Here is a 23,910-nt window from a genome sequence, read left to right as displayed (position 1 = left end):
GTATGATGGAATATTGAGTTCAAAACATAATTTTATTTTTGTTATGTGGACCACCTTTGGGGGCTTTCGGTTGTGCCTTTGGGGCCCCTGGGGAGCTCACACCCCATTTTCACACTGAACAAATTTCAAGTTTTCTTTTATTTATTATTGTTATTATTATGTAGTATTATTATTGATAATATTTTGTTTTATTTTATTCTTTTGCAGTAACATGTACGCTAACTAAAAGTTTGGTCAATTCATTTTTGAAGCACAATCATCATTGATTGGCCAGTAGGATGTAATGAAAACAGACTGTATGCCACTACATAAATGTAAATTTGTAAATATGTACAGTATTTATTTGCTTGCTTTTAACAGCTTGGTCCAACTTGCTGAAAGTTTACATTTGCATTCACTATTTTTGCTTTCATAATGTGCATCCTAAATGTGCTTGAATTCATCTCTTTGCTGATACATTTTGTATTGTATTTCAACTTAATTATTAAACCTCACAAATTATTGCGTTCAAAATGTTGCTGTTGTTGGGTTTTGATTGACATGAAGTAAATTTGCTTGTGAATTATATTCACATCTATTTTCGTGGAGGCATTAATATAAAGGTGATAAACACATTAGTACCACTGGGTGGCGCTGTGTGACTTGTATCAGGCGCTGTCAACATGGCGTCCACCGCGCGTCGCCTGCTTTGGTTTTCGGTTGTTAAAAATGCCCTCACTGCTCCTCGATCCCTTCATGACTGCCCTGTGAGCGCGGTCACTTCATGTCGCACAGCCGTGACCACTTCATCCGGAGCCATTCTGCCCAAACCAAAAAAGGTCAGTGCTTTTAAGAGCAGGATGTTCCTGGTCTGGAGACTCACAGGTGAGGGTTCAATTACAGCTTGAAATGAGACGAAACTCAGCTGAACATTTACGTTTATGTAGTTGTAAAATTGACTCTGTATATTCTCTCATATCACATGGATTAATTGATAGTAAAGCTACGCAACATGAACTAACTTAGTTGTTTCTATGGGATGTGACACTGGGGAGCAGACCCATTTCGGCCTTATCCGGATTGCTCTGGTAGTGGTGCCCTTCTTGTATGTGGGGACTCTGATCAGCAAGAACTTTGCAGCGCTGCTGGAGGAGCACGACATCTTTGTGCCTGAAGACGACGACGATGATGACTGAGGCCAGGTTTCAGGTACCAAGCTTGTGCAGTGAGTCCGTGTGCTTTGTGAACACTGCTCATCTAAAGCCACAGCTGCTTTTGTTGTTTACTGTGGGTTGGGGTCAAGACATGTACATCAGACTGTGCACTAATCTCTTATTTATGACTTTACAGAACAAGGGAGATTTGAAGAGTCAAAGCAGACGTACACCAAGTGATCCTGTTACATCATCTCTGCTTGCAATGCACTATATTGTAATTCATTTTTTAACTACGTTTAATTATATGTTATACTGTCCATGTGTAGTTTTGATGCTGCTGCTACTGTATTACTTTTGTATGCACTAAAACCTAAACTGTTGTAAGCGACTGCCTTATCTTCAACTGTATGATTTAATAATTGCAAGATTAAGAGAGATCAACTTCAAATAAGCAGTCAAACCCCAAATGTATAGATATTCTGATAAGTTTATATTTACAATAAATGGGAAATCCTCACATTTCACATCACAAAGACGGAGAACTTTGAGAGGTGACTTGACAGTTCATGGGTCATGACCTTTGTAGAATTTGGACAGAAAGTCAGTGGGACGTGGCTCCTCAGACTCACTGAAGAAGCGCATGATGTGAGTTTTCTGTTTCCAGACATGAATGGTTTCCTGAAGCTCCATTTTACCCTGTGAAAGAACAGAATGGGGACAAATTCATAACAAAACTAATTCCAATACTTCTTTTATTGTAATTGAGTAGATTTTTAAACCTGTATTTGAACATGTCAGAGAGAGTATAGTCAGAGTATAATTCTGACTGTGTAGCATTAATCATAAGAGTTACTGCGGTTATCAATCCCAAAGGGAAAATGGCAAAATCTATAAAATTACCAAATTTTTACACTTGACACAATCTCCTCCTTGGGCGTTAACCTAACCAACTTTAAATTTGGTGTCAATCATCTTCAAAAATGAGCCCATTTGTTATTCTGAGTGACACGGGCTCTGTGCGGCGGAGCTGCAAAGTTTACTGTAACTATGGGGGGAAAAAAAATCACAAAATCTCAAATTTTCACATTTTCCCCCGCTTCACACTTTAACAAACTCCTCTGTGGCCGATCAAGCTCAAATTTGGGGAATATCATCTTCAGTAGTGGGGCATCAAAAGCTATTTTTAAGTGTTACGGTCTTTGTGCAGCAAAGCTGCAAAAATTGACTGATAATAGTGTCTATTTGCACTGGTTATGCACAAATACACTACCAAGCCCCAATATCACACACACTGAGGGCAGCGCCATCTTTATCAAGTCAAAAGTGCGGTGTGTAAAGCCCGGCGGCTCGCATGGGCAGTTGGATGCCGCTTGCGGCTTTAATTTGTCTTCTAATTGAACCAAAAAGTTATAACATCAACAACTTGGCAATCAAGACCAATGTTTATGTAACTAGGAATAAATCAGTATTACAATTGGTAAAAGCTAATCGTAGTAAAAGCTACATTTGATTTGAACAGGTTTTGCTCAACTCTGGGTAAACACATTTATGGTTCACAAACACAACAAAGTGCCTTGCTCAAAAACACAACAGCAGGTTGCACTGTTTGGAGTGAGTATCAGAGAGAGGACAAACATTGCTTCCTGGGGCTGCTCTGACCCGCTCTAACCCGCTCTGACCTGCTCTGACCTGCTCTAACCTGCTCTAACCCGCTCTGACCCGCTCTGACCCGCTCTAACCCGCTCTGACCCGCTCTAACCCGCTCTAACCCGCTCTGACCCGCTCTGACCTGCTCTAACCCGCTCTGACCTGCTCTAACCCGCTCTGACCTGCTCTAACCCGCTCTGACCTGCTCTAACCCGCTCTGACCTGCTCTAACCCGCTCTGACCTGCTCTAACCCGCTCTAACCGGCTCTAACCTGCTCTAACCCGCTCTAACCGGCTCTGACCCGTTCTGACCCGCTCTAACCCGCTCTGACCCGTTCTGACCTGCTCTAACCCGCTCTGACCTGCTCTAACCTGCTCTGACCTGCTCTAACCCGCTCTGACCCGCTCTGACCTGCTCTGACCCGCTCTGACCCGTTCTGACCCGCTCTGACCCGCTCTGACCCGTTCTGACCCGCTCTAACCCGCTCTGACCTGCTCTAACCCGCTCTGACCCGCTCTAACCTGCTCTAACCCGCTCTGACCTGCTCTAACCCGCTCTGACCTGCTCTGACCCGTTCTGACCCGCTCTGACCCGCTCTAACCCGCTCTGACCTGCTCTAACCTGCTCTGACCCGCTCTGACCCGTTCTGACCCGCTCTGACCTGCTCTAACCTGCTCTGACCCGCTCTGACCTGCTCTGACCCGCTCTGACCCGTTCTGACCCGCTCTGACCTGCTCTAACCCGCTCTGACCCGCTCTAACCCGCTCTGACCTGCTCTGACCCGCTCTGACCCGCTCTGACCCGCTCTGACCTGCTCTAACCCGCTCTGACCCGCTCTAACCCGCTCTGACCCGTTCTGACCCGCTCTGACCCGCTCTAACCCGCTCTGACCTGCTCTGACCCGCTCTGACCCGCTCTAACCCGCTCTGACCCGCTCTGACCCGCTCTAACCCGCTCTGACCTGCTCTAACCCGCTCTAACCCGCTCTGACCCGCTCTGACCCGCTCTGACCCGCTCTGACCTGCTCTGACCTGCTCTGACCCGCTCTGACCCGTTCTGACCCGCTCTGACCCGCTCTGACCCGCTCTGACCCGCTCTGACCCGCTCTGACCTGCTCTGACCCGCTCTAACCCGCTCTGACCCGCTCTAACCCGCTCTGACCTGCTCTGACCCGCTCTGACCCGCTCTGACCCGTTCTGACCCGCTCTGACCCGCTCTGACCCGCTCTGACCCGCTCTGACCTGCTCTAACCCGCTCTGACCTGCTCTAACCCGCTCTGACCCGTTCTGACCCGCTCTGACCCGCTCTAACCCGCTCTGACCCGCTCTAACCCGCTCTGACCTGCTCTGACCCGCTCTGACCCGCTCTGACCTGCTCTAACCCGCTCTGACCCGTTCTGACCCGCTCTAACCCGCTCTGACCCGCTCTGACCCGCTCTAACCCGCTCTGACCCGCTCTGACCTGCTCTGACCTGCTCTAACCTGCTCTGACCCGCTCTAACCCGCTCTGACCTGCTCTGACCTGCTCTAACCCGCTCTGACCCGCTCTAACCCGCTCTGACCCGCTCTGACCTGCTCTGACCTGCTCTGACCTGCTCTAACCCGCTCTGACCCGCTCTGACCCGTTCTGACCCGCTCTAACCCGCTCTGACCTGCTCTAACCTGCTCTGACCTGCTCTAACCTGCTCTGACCCGTTCTGACCCGCTCTAACCCGCTCTGACCTGCTCTAACCTGCTCTGACCCGCTCTAACCCGCTCTGACCTGCTCTAACCTGCTCTGACCTGCTCTAACCCGCTCTGACCTGCTCTAACCTGCTCTGACCCGCTCTAACCCGCTCTGACCTGCTCTAACCTGCTCTAACCTGCTCTGACCCGCTCTAACCCGCTCTGACCTGCTCTAACCTGCTCTAACCCGCTCTGACCTGCTCTAACCTGCTCTGACCCGCTCTAACCCGCTCTGACCTGCTCTAACCCGCTCTGACCTGCTCTAACCTGCTCTGACCCGTTCTGACCCGCTCTAACCCGCTCTGACCTGCTCTAACCTGCTCTGACCTGCTCTGACCTGCTCTGACCCGCTCGACCACAGCACTTCTCACCTTAATGACGATCATGTCAATCACACGAGGGTCTGTCACGTGTTTGTTTTTGTCGAAGAGCTCTCTCACTTTGTCTCTTCCTTGGCGCGTTGTAATATCCAACTGAAACGTGGCCACTGCAAGTACAGTAACAGCATCAAGTCATTAAAAGTGACAATATAAAGCTTTTCACGTTTTTCTAAGATGTAAGAACTTGTCCAGCAGAAAACAACACAACGTACAAATTCAGGCTTTCAGTGTAGGAGAGTTGAAATAGACTAAACTTTCAAAAAAAAAGAGAGTAGGTTTCTTTTGATACCACAATAAACAGCCTTTTTGGCACCGGCGAGCCTCTGGTGCAGACACGACCTTGACTGTAACAAACGCTTAGGGCCAAAGGGGCCCCGTGTACCTGTGTTGGGGACCTCCCGGTACCAGGCCCGGTACAGCTCACGAACCCTGCGCTTGGCCTCGTCCAGGTCTCGACTAAAAATCGGCCTGACAACTTTCGCAGCCGCTGCTGTTCGGGTCGCCGCTGTCGTCGCCATCGCTGCCACTACACAAGCGCTTCCTGTTTACAGCGGAAGTAGACTCGCTGAACAGCGTCACCTGGTGGTCCGGAGGGTTTAAAGGTCACAAACGCGCACTACACTGACTCCGTGCGAGCACATTCAAAATGCAATAACGAAATGATCGATTTCACAATGACAAGAATGCTGGAGGGATAACTCTGGAGTGTGTGGACTGTAAGGCGCTACGGAGAGGAATGGAGCGCATGAGACGAGATAAAGCACTCTATTATGCAACACGCCCTCCACTGGACAGTCCACGAACTACAACTGCAGGTAAAGGTGTAATAAGCAAACTTCGATCAAAAACTACAGGGCCGTTTGTGCACATATGTATTATTTTGTATAATGTTCCACTGGCATTTGTTCATCCAGACTTTACCACAGAGACAATCTATTCACGTGAGTCTCTAATTGGAGTCCATCTATAGTGCTTGCTTTAGGTCTGTGTGGAAGTTTGTAGATCAAGCCCTCTTTTGATAAGGTAAAAAAACACAAAAGTAATCCTTGTAACTTTTCTTTAATAGACTCAAAATACAAATAATTTACAAAGTTGATATAAGGTACATTAGATGTACATTAAATATAAACAATGTTCAAAACACATTTTATTTTATTACAAAACAAAATGTAAAAAATTGGCTCATTTATGCAACCCCCTCAAAAAAACTTTAACATTAAAATATATTTATATTAGCCAGATGATGCTTTGAAATGAAGACACTTAAAATGGGTTTCTTTCATGAAACTTCCTAGAGTTTTTTTTATTTTTTTTATTTAAATACGTTTATCAAAACTCTTGCTTCCTTGAAACTTGTTGTATTTACTATAATTCACCAGTTAATTAAATTATATTACCAATGTAAAGTTGCATACAGCATTAAAAAAAATATGCTTTTTAAAAATAGAACATACTCGGATATCCCTAAAACAAGATGACAGTAGCTCATGTGTAACTATCGGTACATTGACCTGGCTACTTCTGATTGTGGATACTGAAAGATTATTTAACAATTGTTTTACCTAATAATTTAAAATGTCACCCAAATACAAGTTATGAGCCCCAAATCCATTCTGAACTGACCAAAGCAAGTACAAAAGTGCAGTAAACAAAATTGTGAACCAGTGTAAAAAACAAGTCAATGCGACATTTGGCAGGGAGATTAAAAAGTAAGGCACTGTTTAAGCCACAGCGAGCTCAGTGTGCCACGCAGTGAGGCTCTCGGCTTTACTCGTCGTTGTTGTTGTTGTCGTTGTGTTACTTTTAATGGCAGTGGGCAGCCAACTGGAAAGGTGCATTTAGCGCCACCTACTGTAGTTGTACGTCTTCAAAATATGTGTTTTGACTCAAAAAATTAAAAAAATAAAATATTTTTTTTTTTAAATGCAGACAAGGGCATGGGAATACTTTACACCTGCCGCTGCACATTAGTACCACACACAGGCTCTCAGTGGTCAAGGCTGTTGCCCAACCTTTGGCCCTCCTGTAGAGCAGCCATAGCGAGGCGGAGATGCTCCCTCAGGCTCTGGATCTCCCGCTCATTTCGACCCTTCAGTCCGCTTAACTCCTCATGCACTTCCGTGTATCGCTCACATGCCAAGCGTTTCTCCTGCAAAGTCAAACAGAACTGTTAGGTAGCGTTACCTTTAAAAGTAACTTAAGTTATTCCGTTACTCTCATGGCAAACTGTAGTGTTATTTACTGTACTGCATTAGGGTATACATGCATTACTGGGATTTATTTTAGTCTATAGAGAATCCATTACCAATCATTACTTGGAGCTGATAGCTCATTTGTATACGCGAGCAGGAGAACAATGAGCGGGGCGCGGCCTGGAGGTTTTGCACTGCTGTGAGCCCACCGAAGTGTGCACCACATCAGGCTCCCACACAGGACTTTTATAGTTTTTTAATGACAGCGTTTACACATCTTTATCATACAGTATTCATAATAAATATGTAGCCTAAGACTATATCCAAAGTTCACAATTGATTGTAAATTAATTACACAATGAAAAAATATATAGATAAACATTGTGAACGCAACCATTGTTGTGTTGAATCCTCTTATATCACTGTATGTGCAGAGTAAAAACAAGATCCATTACCGTGTTAAGAAACTGAAGTTCATTTCTTAGACAGCTGATCTCCTTATGCAAGTACTCAATCTCCCTTTCCTTTACTCTGAAAAGAACCTAGAAAAAAAATACAACGCATCAAACTGAGCTCTAAACTGCAGTATAGAGTTTTTAATGAAGTTATACCTCGAGTTCACATGAAGTCTTGCTTGTGTCTTCTGAGCCCCGCTGTGTAACACTGGTTTGTGCTCGACTAATCTCCTCAGCTATCTGACTTTTTAACTCCTGAAAAACACACAGCTGTTATAGATCTGGGCTTCCACATGTATGTCAAAAGTACATGTGTTATATATATTTTGAACTTACCTGGTTCTCTTTCCTCAGCTGTTCCATGTCTCTTTCCTTGCGGCTGATTTCTCTTTCTCTCTGAGCATTGTCCTGTTCAGCTCGGTTTAGCTCCAGACACTTCTGTGAGTAGCGCTCTGACAAACCTGCCAACTCTCTCTGCAAGGACTGCGTTTCTGCTCTGAAAAAGTACACATTTACAAATGTTTTAGACATCTACTAAACAACATTATATTTAATTCAATCCATGTTGTTTTTTCCCATGATGCAAAGAATTTTCAAAAATAATTCATTTCAATTTCAATTTCTCTATGGTAGTTTTTAAAACATGAATTAATAAATAAATACAGATAAAAATGCCTAAATTCCTCTGCTTTCTTGATACATGGCTGCACACACATTGTATAACTTGTACTCACTGTAGTTGTGTTGGCAGTGTCTGTGAGTCTGCTCCACTGCTCAGTCTCTTGGCCTTCTCCACCTCTCTCTCCAGCTCCTCTTTCTGGTTCTTTTTCAAAGTCTTTATTACTGAAACAGAAACACAAACCCAAACATAAATGCAAGATGGCACAGACAAACGCAGCTCAGTCAAACACATTTACTTTGCTTGTTTATTTGATATTTTAATGATTGTCACTGTGTTCAGTTACGCGCCCGGGGAGTAACGAGGTAACGCAATGAGCTACTTTATAAAGTAACACTGACCACAAGATCTATAATTCAATTTCAAATCATATTATGCAAATGATAAACCACTAGTTATTAATATATTTGGCAGGATTATTATTTGAAGTTTGATTTGTGTTTTTTGGACTGATCTGTAGCCTCCGTCGTACTCTTTAATAACTCTTTAATATTTGAGGTCCATAAAAGTTCAAACAAAAAGTTTTATTCCAATTTTAATTTTATGAATGCATTTTATTTTGTTCTAAATAAAATGTTGCAAATATTCATATGCGTTTGAAGTAGCCAATGTGTCTATATCAACTACGTTTAATCTTTAATCCTAGAATTCAGCTTAACTTAAAGCCACAGTCACTGTAAGAGTCCTAAGGTGTTTGTTGTGTTTTGTTGGGACCTTGTGCTGTGGCCTGAGTCTCCTCCAGCAAAAGTCTGTCCTTCTCAGACTGCAGCTCTCTCATTTGTCTCTCGTGTTGCCTCTTCAGCTCCTCCAGCGCCTGTCGATGAGCCTGCTCCATGGCTGACAGGCTGCGGCCACAGGGAGCCTCAGGCCCACAGCGTTTCCCCTGCCCTCCCCCACCTTTCCTCCCCCCCTGTAGAGTCTCCAGCTGCTGCTTCAGCGACGCCACCTGAGCAGAAGAGAAGGACATGGGTAAAGCCGACTGACACAACATCAAGATCATCAAAGTTCAAGCCACTTAAGCCACATACGATGAGCAACTTGTGCACGAGCTCAGCCGTAACTGCAAGAGCCATTTCTTTAAGGAACCAATTTTGTTTAGATCTATTTGACAATATTTACCAAGCCTCATGAGCATAGATTTGACACAGAATAAACAATTAAATGTATATATAAATTCTATAAGTAATAATAAAAATCCTTTACACTTGTAATACACTTTACAGGCTTGTTGAAGACAAAGTATTTTCATTCATTATGGAATAATCACTTTCAATTAAGTAATAAAAAGAAAGCAGCGTAACATTTTATAGTTAAGATCATAAGACGTCTACAGCACACATGTGTCACATGTAGCTGGTAATAACTATTGAAAGTGCATCTGGTGAAATAAATAAATATAATACAATCACAACAAACATATTGCTCATGTTATCTATTGGCTTGAGCACTGAATTGCACAGTTGCTAATGATGTGGATCCTCAAGACACTGCAAACCAACAGCACACATTAGAGTTTCAAAACTTAAAGATGAAATCTTTAATTTTTTTAGAATGGAACTACACAACACACAAGAGAAATAAGTAATATTCCTTCATCTCGATAGATGAAGGGTTAATTTGCATTGACTTTTGCAAATTAGAAAATCAACTCCACACACTACCTCCCTCTGCAGCGCCTCATTGGCTGACTGGCTAGAAGACTGTGATCCCGTCGCTTTTAAAGAGCTCATGTCCTTCAGCGGCAGGCGCTCAAACTCTGCCCATTTTCTTTCTATGTCCTCCTCTTTGTGAAGTCTCTGGTTGGCCCCTCCACTAGGGGTCTTTCTGGAAAGCAGTGCTTCCCATTGGCTGCTTGTATTCCTCTCCTCCTGCCACTGGCTGTGCTCTCTGCCCTGGCCCTCGCCAGCTTCTCTCTGATTGGATGGAGGAGGGGCGGAGTAGTTAGGGACAGGTGACAGTTCAACATAGTCGAACCTCCGCTGAGATGAAGGTGTGTGGGATGAATGTTCTGATGACTGACGAGAAAAGCGGACGTGAGTGTTCTCTTTGTCACTGTGGCCGTCTGGCAATCTGTGAAGAGGAAGACATTATGAATGAGGTGATCCCATTAGTATATGGATTAAAGATGGATGACACAACCAAACCTTGTTAAGCCACAGTCATGTGTTAAAATAAATAAAACAGGGCTTCCTGCATCAGGGAGCCGGCTAGAATGGTGCAATTGAATGGTTGAATGTATTTTTGGCAGCTAATGTCGACAAGTGTACGAAACATATCAAAGTTAAAAGGCGCAATGGACGATTTTTCGGCGATTTGAGAACGCAGGCGGAAGTGCGCATGCGCGCTCCCCCGTGCGGACTGATACAACACACACGTGCGTTTGTTTATTAGCGCAACGGAGCTCATCGCATCTCTTGTCCCCCGTAGATTTCTGTCCACTTCTGTGTCAGCTCGAACTGTCTTTCTCCGTCTTCATTTTGCCCCGTACACTGAGGGAACTATATTATGATAGATCCATGCGCTTAGGCACGCAGAAGCAGGTGAGCGATAGGTGCGTTTTATGATTGATACGTGGCAGGACTAATGATTTATCCACGCCACGAGGAAATATGATAACAAATTTGCTGAAAAAAATCGCCCATACCACCTTTAACATTTACCTAATACACAACCGCTTCTTAATGCAAATGCAAAATCATGCTTGTTTGTGTTGGAAGTAAGAGGCAATAATCAATGTAGTAATAATAAACACAATTCTTTTTTCAAACAGAAAGTAAAAGCCTATATTCAATCAATCAAACTGTTCATCATCTGGGCAGTGATCTGAAGCGAAACGCTAAAATGTCCAAATTACAACAGACTGAACAAGGCTATGAATCATAACAAATACCCAAAACATTGGCTAGCGGTAATTTTATTCCTTTATCCATAACTAAATATGCATTTCCTTTTTTCCTAAGCATGTATGTATGTAAATACCATCTTCAATTTGATGACATCATCACCGTTACAACCAGTTGTTGTTTTGCCAATACAAACTCGAAACAAACAAACAAAGTCATCTAAAGTAAGCGGGCCATGCATCCTCATAACCATAACACACAACATCATATTCATGTAAATGTACTTTGGTTGATCGACTCCAGGAAGAATAGCGGTGCTTTCAGAGCTAATGCAGATTGAAATAAATACAAAAACATAAACAAAACATAGTAATGCTTTACAGTTAAGACTTCCATGAGAGCGTTCATGAGAACACCAGCCAGTGCCAAAACAAGATGCCAATGTTCAAACAGGGCTTTGTTGAATACAAACTCTCCACCAACAAATCCATGACTCATGGGTCATGTCCTCGATGTCCCAATGGAAGAACGTTTCCATGACCTTCTAGTGAACAACTGGATCTCACTGTTCAAAATATCAACTTTGAGACCATCAAGCGATTACATTTCTAATTGGGTTGCTTGTTAAGCTTATGTCTGTCCTCAAATATGAGAGAATTAAATACATTGTCCATATTCTAATTATGCCATCAGTAGTAATCCATAATGTCTTATACTGGCCATTGACAACTTGTCAAATCTCATCAGACCTCAGAAGGTTAGTGCTTGGATGGGAGTCTGCTGGAATGCCAGGTGCCACAGGGGGGCAGTAGTGCATACTATTGATGTGCCTTTGGGCAAGACACTCCAGTATGCTGGTGTATGAATAAGAGTGTGTTTGTGAGCGTGACTATGGGAATAAGGATGAAAATCATCCCATGGATGCAATCCGCCCTGATGGGAAAGAATCAATCTAAAGGCGATGTGCCCATCCCTGAGACGCCAGTCATGCTGGAAATGTCAAACGAATATGGGAAAGAATGTCTGGATAGTCTCCCAGTGTGGGACAAAATGTGACTCATATCGTCAACATTGTTAAATTGAATGAGTAAAGTAAAGTTAAATTTAAAGTAAGGTTTTGTGATTTCTGTCATGTCATTGTGATTTTAATGCATTTTTTCCTGTTGTTTGAGGCACTTGTGGTAAATAAACTCTGCTCTGTAAATAAACTTGCCTTGTGTATCATGTATGTTCATTAACATGCAAAGTCCTGACCAAATAAACAAATAATAATAAAAACTACATCATCACAAAATATACTATAACACATGGAATTTGAATAGGTTCATGATGAGCATTAAGCTTTACAAAGGAACAATGAAATGATTTAGTACTTACTGTGTGAGGTCTGGAGAGCTACTCGGTCTAACACATTTCTTTAAAACTTCTATCCAATTCCTTCTAATGCCAGCTGTCATGGCCGAAAGTGTGATCACCGCCTCCCGTGTCTAAAATAGATCAGTAGGTTTATGTAAAACACTTGATGAAACTAGACATTGACCAAACCAGTAGGAAAAGAGTGTTTACTCACATGTATCTGAAAACCATAGTTCTTCTCCACATCCAGCTCGGAAACTTTGGTGCATGATTTCAGATCGATCTCTCCATCCAAGTCATCTTTCTGCACACAAAACCTATCAATGCCTCAATGCTTCATTTCCAGTACAATCGTAAAGAGAGGTATGTGAGGTGGCACACCTCTTCTGCAGTGGAGTCTCTGTAATACTTCAGTCCAGCATCAGTCAAAACAAACCAATGCTTCTTCCACTAAAAGCAAAAAAACAAAAGCAGTTAATTCTCTGTACATAAGCTTTTGCACAGGCATAATTTTATGTATTAAATTAAAACTTTCAACTCAACAATGTAATATATATATATCAAGTCATAGAATCAATGTTTGGCTTTTTTTTATCCATTACAAATACCGCACATAGTACTCAGGATTTCTTCCTTGCATAGTAAATGCTTTATAAATAAGGTCAGTAAATATAACTGCAACACATGTATTATTAGGTTTGAATATCTTATTCAAAATAAAAACAATTTAAATTTTAAATTAAACACAACGTTTTAAGTACAAAGAGAATGCTTCTGATACACAACCTGAAAACCACAGAAATTCTGTGGCAAGTGAGATTTGAAGTTGATCAAACATTCAAATACCAGTATATGTTTTCAGACAGGAGACAGTTTCACATTTCAGATGATTGTCACTCTATATTTTACCTCTCCACTGTTGTCCTGTTTCGACATCCATCCCTTTTTGAAGTTCAGTAGGTCAGGCTGACAGAGAAAAGAGAGAAAACAGTGTTTCAGTTTCATGACCTTCATTTGAGGTTTCACCTCAAACCTACTGTATTTAAAAAAGAAGAATCTCTGAACAAAACAAGTAGAGACAAAAACAAAGTGTGGAAATAACAGGGAACAATAACTGTGTACGCTATAGTCAAATACATATTATGGTTAAACATTGAAAGAGAAGAACACTACTGTGTTTAGGAGAATGCCCAGAAGAGAAATATACAAAACATGCTTACAAACCACTATCAGATAAGATCCCAAATAAAGATTAGGCAACCCTTTCCATGTACATTCCACACGTGCTTTTGTGTCCTACAAAGGCACGTAGCACTTTTTCACCACTGAATATTAGGTCGCTGTCCAAAGGCTCACACTGTCCTGCGTGTGTTTTTAGAGCCAACTTTGTTGTGTATTTACTCCACACCTAGGCTTAGTGGTAAGAATGTAACAGGGCAACACCCACATTCATACAATTATTGTGCCTCCTGTGCTAATATTTCTTTTCTTTCCATATCTCTACATCACATCTAGTAATACAAGTATCCTGTAAGCATTCACAAATAAAGTTTGGGCTGTAGCTTAGGATTTTAAAAGGCCCAATTGAGTCAGCCATTGTGCAAAAGTAAATCAGGATGAAGAGTAGTCTTATTATGAATGGGCACAATGCAGAGGAGGAAAGAGGTCAGACTGTCAGACAATCTTCCTGCATCCTACAGCCTAAATATACACGTACTATTGTTTACTCTGGCGGTCATTCAGGGAGGGGGATACATTGATATGTGCTTCATCTCAATAGACTCTCATTATCTATAATACAGATGTGATGACAGGTGACCCACTTCACTCTGGAGGCCAACTTTACAAGCAAACACCAGCAACGTGTCACATCCGACTGTAACATTTGACACATGCAGTGGCCCTGGTGACTGACAGTGTCACTGAAGCACCTGGAGAACATGCAGCATTAAGAACACAGCACAGGGTGAACACTAGTCTCCTCATCACAACCACAGGCACCAAAGAATGATCAGAAATGAAGTGGAAAAAACAAACACAACAACATCAGGAAAACCATGCAGCTATCCAGTGCGACTCACCGTCATGATAACAGGATCCGCGGAGGGCACGACACACACACGACACGTTACTCAAAGCAGTGAATAAAGCAGCTCAAACGGTCAGAATTTCACTCGTATCGTGATGAGTTTCAGCGCTAAGTAGATAAAAGCCCGCCATTCATCTCCATTTTACGTTTCTCAAGATCCGCCAGCAACTTTCGAGTTTCAAGGGACCAGATCGTACCATCGGGTCTTAAAACATCTTCAAACCAACGGCGTTTTTTGTTGTTGAAAAAGTTAAAACGGATTGAAAGGGTATTTACGAGTTAGATACAGTTAATTTGAGCCGTTTGTGTCGCTGATCGGCGCCTTCACTGCAACTTCCTCCTGGGCGGATCCGCGAAGATCGTTGGTGAAAACAAGCCTCGGCTCAGAAACCCTGTCGCCTTGTGTCGCTGTGACAGACTCGCACAAGGCTTCATGTGGTCTAACAGTAGACTTAACACCGGAGGGGACTTGACACAGAAGGGGACTTGACACAGGAGGGGACTTGACACAGGAGGGGACTTGACACAGAAGAAACCCCCTCAATTCCTACAAAATCTACCTTACTCGGGAAAATGCATGAGTGAGAAGAAGTCTCACTCTGCGCAAATAAAGCCTACGTCTTATTTTGGATTTAAAGCTAATATTTAAAGTTTTTTTTTTTTTTTTTTTGCTTCCATCAGACAGCTACAGGCCAATTTATGGACAGAATCACAGATGAACTGTCAAGTGGCATATTTCCCCTCAAATAGCTTATTTTGGTAACTATTGGTTTCACATAAGGAATTTCCACACATGCCCCAGCAGACCAAATTGGACAAAGCTCAGTCAAGACTCATGAAATGCCTCAAGGGTGTAAGTGCAACACAGGCACTCATTGCATGGTGTATGTGGATGTAGGCAACAAGGTATTCAAGAGTGAACATAAATTGTTAATGAGCAAAAATGTCACATAAATACAAGGCCAATTTTCTCTCTTTATTTAGCCTAAATCATAAAGTTGTTCCGATCAAAGTCTAGGAGGAAAACACAATAGTTAACAAAACAGGAGCACAAGGCCTGAATCATTCGAATGCAATGCAGAAATGCCAACACATACCTGCATTTGTTCTGACCTGTGCTGGCTGCTTTTCCAAGTGCCCTCGTCTGTGGTTGGACTGCCAGACCTCTGAAAATGAACAGATGGAGGTCTTTTGAGATAATCAATATCTAGCCAAGCGAACAGGAAGTAACACCCTGTTTTTATGAGAATCTGACCAAACATTCCTGCATAAGACAGCCTGTTATTGTGTGCAAAAGCCTAGTGCCCTTGTTTGAAATGTGTACAATAGATAAAAGAAAATGGTAGGCCTGCCAAAATAAATCTGAAGACAAAATAAGTTCATAAGAAACTATTATATACATTTAAAGACACATTTAGGTCATAACAAAGGTTTGTCTAGAAGAACCTACATGTAACGAGGTGGTGGAGTGGGCTCTGGATAGATAGCCTCCGCCCCCATATGGCCAATCTGTGTCCGCTGTGTCGTCCCAGTCTTTGGATGGCTGCTTGCTCACTGAATGGCTAAAAAGGCAAAACAAAGACGGTAATATTTTTCACAAGTATTGTTAATTATGAAGCTCACCTTGCTGGTTTGAAAAGCTGGGTATGTGTCCGTTCAGATTGACCTGGCCCCTCCCTCGGCTGAACTTTTTTGACTTTTGGCAGATCAGCTATGATGGCATATTCTTCTCTGTTGTTGCGTCCTTTAGAGTCCACAGACAGTTGGCCAGACTCAGAGGACTCCATAGAGCTCTGGGAGGAGGTGTGCCTCCGCAGATCCGCCTGTGGAGGAGAGGGGCTCCATGCTCGACTCGACCGCTTGTCAATTGGAGAAGGGTGATGGTCCTCATTACTGCGTCTGCTGCCCACAGATTTGACACTTGTTTGACCTGTGTTTTTGTGCGTTTCAGTAGTAACATAGGAGACTCTGCTCCCAGCGGTGGCTCGTCTAGAGGGTGAAGCAGTTTGAGATGAAGAGCTGTGATTTGAGTGTGTAGATTCTCTCCAAGAGCGCGATGAGTGATTCGTTTCATATTTTGCTTCAGTTTCTTTTCTTTGACTTCTTTGATTGAAGTCTCCATTTGTGGCATTTCGAAGGACTGAGTATCCTGGAGGTTCTTTGAGGCCTCTCTGTGGGGGAGAGTGGCTGCGCATGATACCTTCAGCTGTCCTTAGAGAACGTGGTTCAGGAGGAGAACTCCTTCTAGAGGGTGAGGTACTGTGACTTAAGTTTTTGTCCGAAACGCTACCATCAATCTTTCGGAGCAGAGACTGAGAGGAACCTTCAAAGTTTCTCCTCACCGGGGAGGAGTTAAGGCTTTCACCTTGGCTGTAAAGTGACCCACTGGTGTCTGTCCTCTGAAGCTGACGAGAACTTCCAAACTCCCTTCTTCCAGGAGAAGAACTTTGACTTTCGTGACCTCGACCGTGAATTGACCCACTAGTGTCTGTTCTCTGAAGCGTACGAGAACTTCCAAACCCTCTTCTTCCAGGAGAAGAACTTCGGCTGTCGTGACCTTGGCTGTACACTGACCCACTAGTGTCTGTTCTCTGAAGCGTACGAGAACTTCCAAACCCTCTTCTTCCAGGAGAAGAACTTCGGCTGTCGTGACCTTGGCTGTACACTGACCCACTAGTGTCTGTTCTCTGAAGCGTACGAGAACTTTCAAAACCCCTTCTTCCAGGGGAAGAACTTTGACTTTCGTGACCTCGACCGTGAATTGACCCACTAGTGTCTGTTCTCTGAAGCTGACGAGAACTTTCAAAACCCCTTCTTCCAGGAGAAGAACTTCGGCTTTCCTGACCTAGACTGTACATTGAACCACTGGTGTCTGTTCTTCGAAGCTGGCTTGAACTATTGAAGCCCCGTCTTCCAGGGGAAGAACTTCGACTCTCATGGCCTCTGAGACATTTCTCAGTGTCACTCTTGCGCAGTACAGATTTACTTGGCATTTCGAAACCTTTAGACATAGGAGACAAAGAGGGGCCTTCATCTTCATCTTCATTTGTACCATAGTTACTGATCTGATCACGAATCAGAGCTTGGCTTTCAATATCATAGCCTTCTCTGACGGGAGAGCCACAGCGCCCAGTGTGACCACGTCCATTTAGAGACCAAATAGATTCTGATTTACGCAGGACAGAATGACTGGATGTGTCATGAGTCCTTCTAGGCAGTGAAGCGCTGCGTATGTTTCTAGCACTATCAGCTGATCTCTGGGCTGGAGCTGAGGCATGGACTTCTCTGCCCAGTGCATATGATGTGCTGCTGTTAACTTCTGTCTGTCTCGCACGCATTTGGCCTGTAGGGTTATAGTCACCCCTTGTTGGAGAAGAATTTCTACTGGGTTTCACACGTCCATTTGCAAACCCATTGCCCTCAGATTTCCGCAAGGCATTTCTGAAATCTGAAACTGTGTTTGATTGTGTTTTCACAGAAGATTTCAGGTTTCTTGGCATTGTTCCATAGTCACTTCTTCGTGCAGAAGCACTTTGCAGAGAGCTTTTAGATACCATCTCTGTCCCTCTAGCCCTGCCTCCTCCATCAAAGTTGTGTCTGTTGAGGGAAGTTGTGGATTCACTGCGTCTGAATGCTAAACTGTTACGCATCGGTGGTGGAGACTGTGACTGAAGAGCGGAGGCTTGCCTTGACGGTTGATATGAATTTATTTGAGTTGGGCTCCTTCTTCCATATGAACTATTGGCCCCTTTCCGCCCGGTGGAGGCCAGAGATTCTGCAATTTTAAAGGGTGTGGGACTAGGTGATCGTGGGCCAACTTGTGCTTCAACTTCGACAGCTAATTCATAAGGGTCAGGTGGAATCATTTCGACTAGTTCCTCCTCAATCACAGGATCCGGTATGAGCCGATCCGATGCAACGCCAAGATTGGGGTTTCTAAATGGAACTGCATCTTTAGGTTCTACATTCCTGAGATTGAAGACAGGGTGCCCTTTCTCAATATGGCGGTAAGCACTGGGTGGGCTTTTGTCACTTATGGAGCTGGTGCCTGAGGCCCGTCCCAAGGAGAAGTAGCCACTTTCTCGTTTTCCTTTATCTTCTTTTAAGCCTGGAAAAAGATGGAAACCAGGAAGTGTGACACAAAAGTTCAAGTACTACTACTTCTTGACTAACTGTGGTTTCCTGACACAAACCCACCTATATATAGAGTTACCAATAATTGCCTTGGGACACCTCAGCTGGTAACATCAAACAGTAAAGTAAAGTAATGAACACCTTTAGCTGTAACTGAATACGGACTGTGCTTATAGCAGTAATTCATCAGCTTCAAGGGCTTAAATTTGTTAGTTGAAAAATAGCGTACTTTAGTTTTAAATGTAATAAATGAAACCACCTGAATGCCGACTGAATGCATCTCTACTACGGGCTTCGTCCATCCATGCTTGAGGGTTTGGGCGGTGGGGCGGAGGGTCAAGCCGGGTCATGGCGAAGTGAGTGGAATGGCGTTGGACGAGTAGGTATTCGTCTTCAGTGCTGATGGAACTGCTGAATTCCTGGTCACGAGAACTGTGTGAAGGAACAGGTACAAAATATAACAGAAAGTTGACACTCTGACACTGAAAAGAACCACATTTAAATACCCATCAGATTGACTTTTGGTTCACATTAAATAATACATTTCTCCACCAATGAGCAAAAACGTTGTAAACAATGCACACAATAACTGATTACCAACAGAAATCAATCATTTTCAATAAATGTGCTCAATTAAATCAAAATGTAGCATTGTATTGCCGTTATATGCCCCATTGCATAAGACATTGGGTCACTCAGTACACATTTGGTTGGGATTTAGACTTGAAGATGTCCTACCTGACGGTGCTGCAGTCGTCGTCTCCTTCACAGATGTAGAGTGCACAGTCGGGGCTCAAGATGCACAAGGAGCTCTCCCTATAACCTGTCCGCTCTCCACCGACATCACAATAACTACTCACTGCAGAGTCCAATTCTTCCTAGAACATCACATCAGAATTAGTGCATACTATTGGATTTAGAAAGGCATACATTTGTATACCAGATTATGAAGTGTTTGAAGTATGTCATGTCCCTTGAGTTTTGATGCTGAGCTCAAAAGTGTCTGTCCCCTCTGTCCTCTCGAGCACATACTCAGGCTGCTGTTCGATTAGGGTTACACCTCTGTAATCTGATCTTGTTAGTGGCTTTCCTCATTAACATTTCATTGCTGTATTCTCACCTCCAAACCATTTTATTATCAAGAGGACGTACTGTAAACATTGAAATAGATCTTAAGGAAAAAAAAACGAGATTCCTCTTGTGAACGTCCCTACAAAGAACAAACAATGCTCACATACTGTGACAGCACTCAATCCAGTTATGCAGTGGTTGGATGATGAAATGCAAGGCACTTTTGAAATTATACTGACACATGGCAGTCCTTAGAGTACATCACTCTTGTAATATTAAACCCAAGTGATTCCCAAGAGAGGAGTAAGTGATACAATGTTGTAAATTTCACAGCTACCACCCTGTCCATGTCACTTTGGATTCTCAGTTCATGACCGTTTTACAATTTACACACAGACACAAGGAATAATACCTTTTAAAATAAATAATTCCACAAAACATCCTTTATCATAAAACTGTAGCATCTCGATAATACAATATTTCACTCAATCCTCGAGTCTACCTGGTCTCTATTCTTAGCTCCGTTTCAGGTAAGAAAGAGGTCTTACCTTACTGCTGGTGTCCTTTTCCTCTGCCTGGGATTGGATTGGTGTTAACAACACTCCTTTGCTCTGTCCAATACAATTTCCAATCCCATTTTCCGTTTTGTGGCTAATGTCGGCCTTATTCCCAGCTCTTGTTTCTAAAGTGGGCTTCTGTTCTGGTGCGACCTCAGTGCTTTCCCCTGCCCCGGAGTGAAGGTGCCTCTGCCGCAGACAGTCGTGGCAGCGGGAGGGGTCGAAGATGTTTGGCTGGAACTTGGGGCACACGGGTTCATCAGGAGAGGTGGGCATAATGAGTCTGCTTCACTCATTCAAACTGAGAAGGGCAAGCTTCAACAAAAAATACAATATAAAACCTATTACATCAAATCAACACCTGTTATTTGTTTACAACTTGCTTTTATTTTGATCCCGCGGGAGAGAAGTGCATAATAGATTAGATTTTGAGACCATATTGACATGTCTTGTGTATTAACTGTGTGTAATGCAGAGCTGCAAGTGAGGTGATAACTAATTACATTGAAGGATGGTGTAACACAATCCTTCAGAGCACTACATTGTGTCATGTCAGACTACAAACCGCAAGGCACATGCTATGTAATTTGACAACTTCAGAGCATTGTCTATATAGAATTTACCAGAAAAGTGACAATTGGAGAAAACACATTCACTTGGGTGGTATTAAGAAAGACAAAAATCTAACTAGCATTACCTGACAGTAGTAGCGTCCTTCTGACTCAGCTCAACTGCAAAGAGGAACTGCCCCTCAGACCCCCATCAGACACACTCCTCATCTCCATGCTCTCCATCCACTTGCTCTACCAAACTCCAAAATCCACCCCATTGGCTGGTCGAACAATAAGTGAAACTGAGGTATCAGCTGTAGCCATACCGGCTCTCAGTTTACCATGCAGAAGCCAACATGCAAATACAGACTTTGATCCAAAATGGAGCTTGTGACTAGGCTGTTCTTCGAGTAAGAACCTGTATTAAATATCATGGGCTTTAGAAAGCGAAATGAAACGCTCATGTTGGGGACAGATGGCACTCGCTGGCTCAGGTGGACGTAAATAAATAAACACTGAGGTGGGAGGGGGCCACATACATTAAAACAAACTTAAAGTTTAAAGCTAACTCAGAAGAAGAATTCACAAGTACATAGTTTCATTCAGCACTGACAGGTAACAAAGATGATACGATACAAACTGAAACGACTGACAGTAATAAGAAATTAAAGCAAAAATGTCAACAAGATTTATTTGTAAATGATTTGTTTAATATTGACCATTAGTTTTATCAAATATATTACAAAGGCAAAAGTATGTGGTTAAAACATAAAATAATAATAACATTTCCCAGTCCCAGTCTGTTGTCCCGTGTCTACATTTTGAAAGTCTCATTCCTCCCAGTACGTCTGCGTCTTTCTCTCTTAGTGGTTCTTCCACCTTTGGACTTACTTTCCGTTTCATATACTTTTTTGTCTGCTGTTCGGCCTTTGTGCTTTTTATTTGTGTGTGTTTTATTTTTCGATCGCTTGACGGTAAATGTGTTCAGTGAAGCAGTTAAGGAACGGATCCTGAAAGAGAATCCAAACACAAAGAAAATGCTTGATATGGTATGAGATTTTGTGTAATATATATATATATATATATATATATATATATATATATATATATGCAAATAATTTGTGAAATAAACTTACTTTTTGTTGAGAAAAGGGTTCCCAGCTTTTTTTGGCATGGCAGTTTTCTTTTCCGCCTCTTCAGTTTTAGTTTCTTCTTTATCATTTTCTCCAATGACCTGTGAGTAAAGTCTGTTTACTTTTATACAAAACATAGCTTTTTGTGCATGCCACAGAAAACTGACATTTACCTGGTCGGATACAGGGCCCAGCAGGTGGGACCCCGTCAGGTCAAGATCACAGATCGTTGTCACGGTAACAGTGTGATTGGGATGATCATACTGAATAGACTCAGTAGTTGCCGTTATAGCATCCTCCAATTCATCTTTGTCATCACCTTCATCTGACAAGGGAAATAATAGTGGTAAGACTGATTTAGTTATTTAGTTGTATTAGTGGCCTTCCGTATGGGAGGGATAAAAAACTAAACGAAAGTAAATTTAGTAAATACTGTTTGCATAGAGGCAATTACGTTTTTCTGCTACAGCAAAACAGTAGTTATTTAGGTTAGATCCTTTTTCCTGTCCCCCAGGACATAAAATAACAAAGCAACACTTAAACCATAGTCCATGATATTAATTTAATAGACTGAGGTACAAACAAATGTTTATGCCAGTTGCTTTTAAATGAGGGGATTCTCCTTCTAAACTGCATGAGCTCAGTCTACAAAGATGGACAGTGGGAAGGTCAGATTGGACACACCCATGATCTTACCAGAAAGGTCTGACTATTCCACAGTCAGCTGAACTATGGATTTGTAATGCACCCTGCCTAAGGCCCAAAGTCACTTGGATAGGCTCCAGTCAACCCCCAACGGGAAAACCGGTAGAAAATGAATGAATGAATGAATGAAAGAATGAATGTAAAAGCACTGTTTATAATACATTTTGATTGATTGCTAATGTATAATCTAAATAACTGAATAATATTCTACATCCTTACACCTGAATTTATCTAAGGATTGCTAAACAAGCCACTGCCACGACGAGGGTTAGTTCTCCAGTGCAAGTTGTTAGTAATACAGCAGATATCACATCTGGACCTGGTCCACCAACTTTGTTTCTAGGGATGTTCTTAAACACTCTGATAATCTACCAAAATCAATAACAATCCAGTGAGAAACATCACAAGACATTTGATTAATAACATTAAAATAATGCCCCTACTGTCACAACCAGTCAGCAATAGTAAATAATAGAGTCAAGTGTAGTAGACACAGACTTTGTTAGTGAGATGCGTTTCATTAAAGGCATAGTCTTTTCAATAATGTAGGCTATCTACATGAATTTACAATTATATTATTAAATTTAATGAATACAATATATATATATATATATATATATATATATATATATATATGGCATCAACATACCGAGAGCTTCTTTTCTTTCTTTCAACAGCTTCAAGTATTCTTTATGCCTCTAAAAAGTAAAATAAATAAATACAAATAAATTAGGTTTACAGTTTAATCAATCAATAAATGCACACAAATATATCTTGATGTTCTTACTCCTTCTCGGACTTTGATTTGTTCCTCTTTAATTTTCTTCTTTATTTCTTCCACTGCTGCCTTCCTTCTCTCCACTTTCCTCTTGTGGAAACCTGTGAGATAATCCCTGTCAAAACAAGCAAACAAAAACACAGGCAAATAAAGTACACGTACTAAAAGGATCGCTTTTATCTTATCATAATACTAGCGGTACCTTAGCTAGCTAACAAGTATGGATTAGGACGTTAAACATTGTTGTAAAGACTCAGAACTTACTGTCGATTCTTTTCGTCAAACGTAATGATGCATTTGTTTTCTCTCTTTTTTGATCGTGGCTTGAATTTTGTATTTTTAGTGATATTATTATTATTATTATGTGTCCGTTTCATTTTCACACGTGAGTTCAGTTCAAGTTATCCTGGTTTCCGGTTTGTGGGCTTCGTCAGACTTTCCGAGTGAAAGCGAGGCAAGGAACAAAGGTTCCGATATAA

At 42.3% G+C, this 23,910-nt stretch overlaps 4 protein-coding genes across 5 annotated transcripts; 1 reads left to right on the top strand and 3 right to left on the bottom strand.

Annotated features, from left to right (window-relative positions):
- The first annotated feature begins 630 nt into the window (after positions 1–630).
- Positions 631–1,188, top strand: smdt1a (single-pass membrane protein with aspartate-rich tail 1a). Its single transcript, XM_072443705.1, has 2 exons — positions 631–818; positions 1,038–1,188. The coding sequence occupies exons 1-2, from the start codon at positions 663–665 to the stop codon at positions 1,173–1,175; spliced, it is 294 nt and encodes a 97-aa protein (XP_072299806.1). The 5' UTR covers positions 631–662; the 3' UTR covers positions 1,176–1,188.
- Positions 1,189–1,607: 419 nt separating this feature from the next.
- On the bottom strand, positions 1,608–5,443 carry ndufa6 (NADH:ubiquinone oxidoreductase subunit A6). Its single transcript, XM_072442244.1, has 3 exons — positions 5,271–5,443; positions 4,880–4,995; positions 1,608–1,832 (listed from the first exon to the last, which is right to left on the bottom strand). Exons 1-3 carry the CDS (start codon positions 5,404–5,406, stop codon positions 1,701–1,703), a joined length of 384 nt encoding a protein of 127 aa, XP_072298345.1. The 5' UTR covers positions 5,407–5,443; the 3' UTR covers positions 1,608–1,700.
- A 1,342-nt stretch (positions 5,444–6,785) lies between these two features.
- Positions 6,786–20,555, bottom strand: triobpb (TRIO and F-actin binding protein b). Of its 2 annotated transcripts, XM_072443701.1 has the most exons (17): positions 20,256–20,555; positions 19,375–19,514; positions 18,908–19,068; positions 16,126–18,610; positions 15,953–16,064; positions 15,600–15,668; positions 13,323–13,379; positions 12,795–12,863; positions 12,628–12,717; positions 12,435–12,544; positions 9,876–10,284; positions 8,929–9,160; positions 8,270–8,378; positions 7,872–8,031; positions 7,692–7,790; positions 7,536–7,622; positions 6,786–7,037 (listed from the first exon to the last, which is right to left on the bottom strand). In XM_072443701.1, exons 1-17 carry the CDS (start codon positions 20,538–20,540, stop codon positions 6,876–6,878), a joined length of 4,836 nt encoding a protein of 1,611 aa, XP_072299802.1. In that variant the 5' UTR covers positions 20,541–20,555; the 3' UTR covers positions 6,786–6,875. The 2 variants fall into 2 exon arrangements, with proteins under 2 accessions (XP_072299802.1, XP_072299803.1); XM_072443702.1 differs by lacking the exons at positions 15,600–15,668; positions 15,953–16,064; positions 16,126–18,610; ... (1 more) ...; positions 19,375–19,514; positions 20,256–20,555 and adding an exon at positions 14,495–14,703 and having other exon boundaries at positions 6,793–7,037.
- A 948-nt stretch (positions 20,556–21,503) lies between these two features.
- Positions 21,504–23,863, bottom strand: nol12 (nucleolar protein 12). The gene is made up of 6 exons (XM_072443700.1): positions 23,696–23,863; positions 23,441–23,546; positions 23,303–23,351; positions 22,122–22,273; positions 21,952–22,049; positions 21,504–21,825 (listed from the first exon to the last, which is right to left on the bottom strand). Exons 1-6 carry the CDS (start codon positions 23,806–23,808, stop codon positions 21,630–21,632), a joined length of 714 nt encoding a protein of 237 aa, XP_072299801.1. The 5' UTR covers positions 23,809–23,863; the 3' UTR covers positions 21,504–21,629.
- Between the last annotated feature and the right edge of the window lie 47 nt (positions 23,864–23,910).

This window comes from Eucyclogobius newberryi, unplaced genomic scaffold (genome assembly GCF_026437365.1).
Source record: "Eucyclogobius newberryi isolate DKJ021-1_F unplaced genomic scaffold, fEucNew1.0.hap1 SCAF_13, whole genome shotgun sequence".
Lineage (NCBI taxonomy): Eukaryota > Metazoa > Chordata > Actinopteri > Gobiiformes > Gobiidae > Eucyclogobius > Eucyclogobius newberryi.
Note: the sequence above shows the minus strand (reverse complement) of the source record. Positions and strands in the feature narration are given on the sequence as shown.

Coding starts and splice junctions, on each gene's coding strand:
- smdt1a (XM_072443705.1), top strand. CDS start 663: ATGGCGTCCACCGCGCGTCGCCTGCTTTGGTTTTCGGTTGTTAAAAAT. Junction 819..1,037: donor TTCTGCCCAAACCAAAAAAG/GTCAGTGCTTTT, acceptor ACTGGGGAGCAG/ACCCATTTCGGCCTTATCCG.
- triobpb (XM_072443701.1), bottom strand. CDS start 20,540: ATGCCCACCTCTCCTGATGAACCCGTGTGCCCCAAGTTCCAGCCAAAC. Junction 8,379..8,928: donor GACTCAGGCCACAGCACAAG/GTCCCAACAAAA, acceptor TTTCTGTTTCAG/TAATAAAGACTTTGAAAAAG. Junction 8,032..8,269: donor ACACTGCCAACACAACTACA/GTGAGTACAAGT, acceptor GTACTTTTTCAG/AGCAGAAACGCAGTCCTTGC.
- ndufa6 (XM_072442244.1), bottom strand. CDS start 5,406: ATGGCGACGACAGCGGCGACCCGAACAGCAGCGGCTGCGAAAGTTGTC. Junction 4,996..5,270: donor CCGGGAGGTCCCCAACACAG/GTACACGGGGCC, acceptor CTGTACTTGCAG/TGGCCACGTTTCAGTTGGAT. Junction 1,833..4,879: donor TTGACATGATCGTCATTAAG/GTGAGAAGTGCT, acceptor GTTCTTTCACAG/GGTAAAATGGAGCTTCAGGA.
- nol12 (XM_072443700.1), bottom strand. CDS start 23,808: ATGAAACGGACACATAATAATAATAATAATATCACTAAAAATACAAAA. Junction 23,547..23,695: donor TTTGACGAAAAGAATCGACA/GTAAGTTCTGAG, acceptor TTGTTTTGACAG/GGATTATCTCACAGGTTTCC. Junction 22,050..22,121: donor TGGGCCCTGTATCCGACCAG/GTAAATGTCAGT, acceptor CTTTACTCACAG/GTCATTGGAGAAAATGATAA.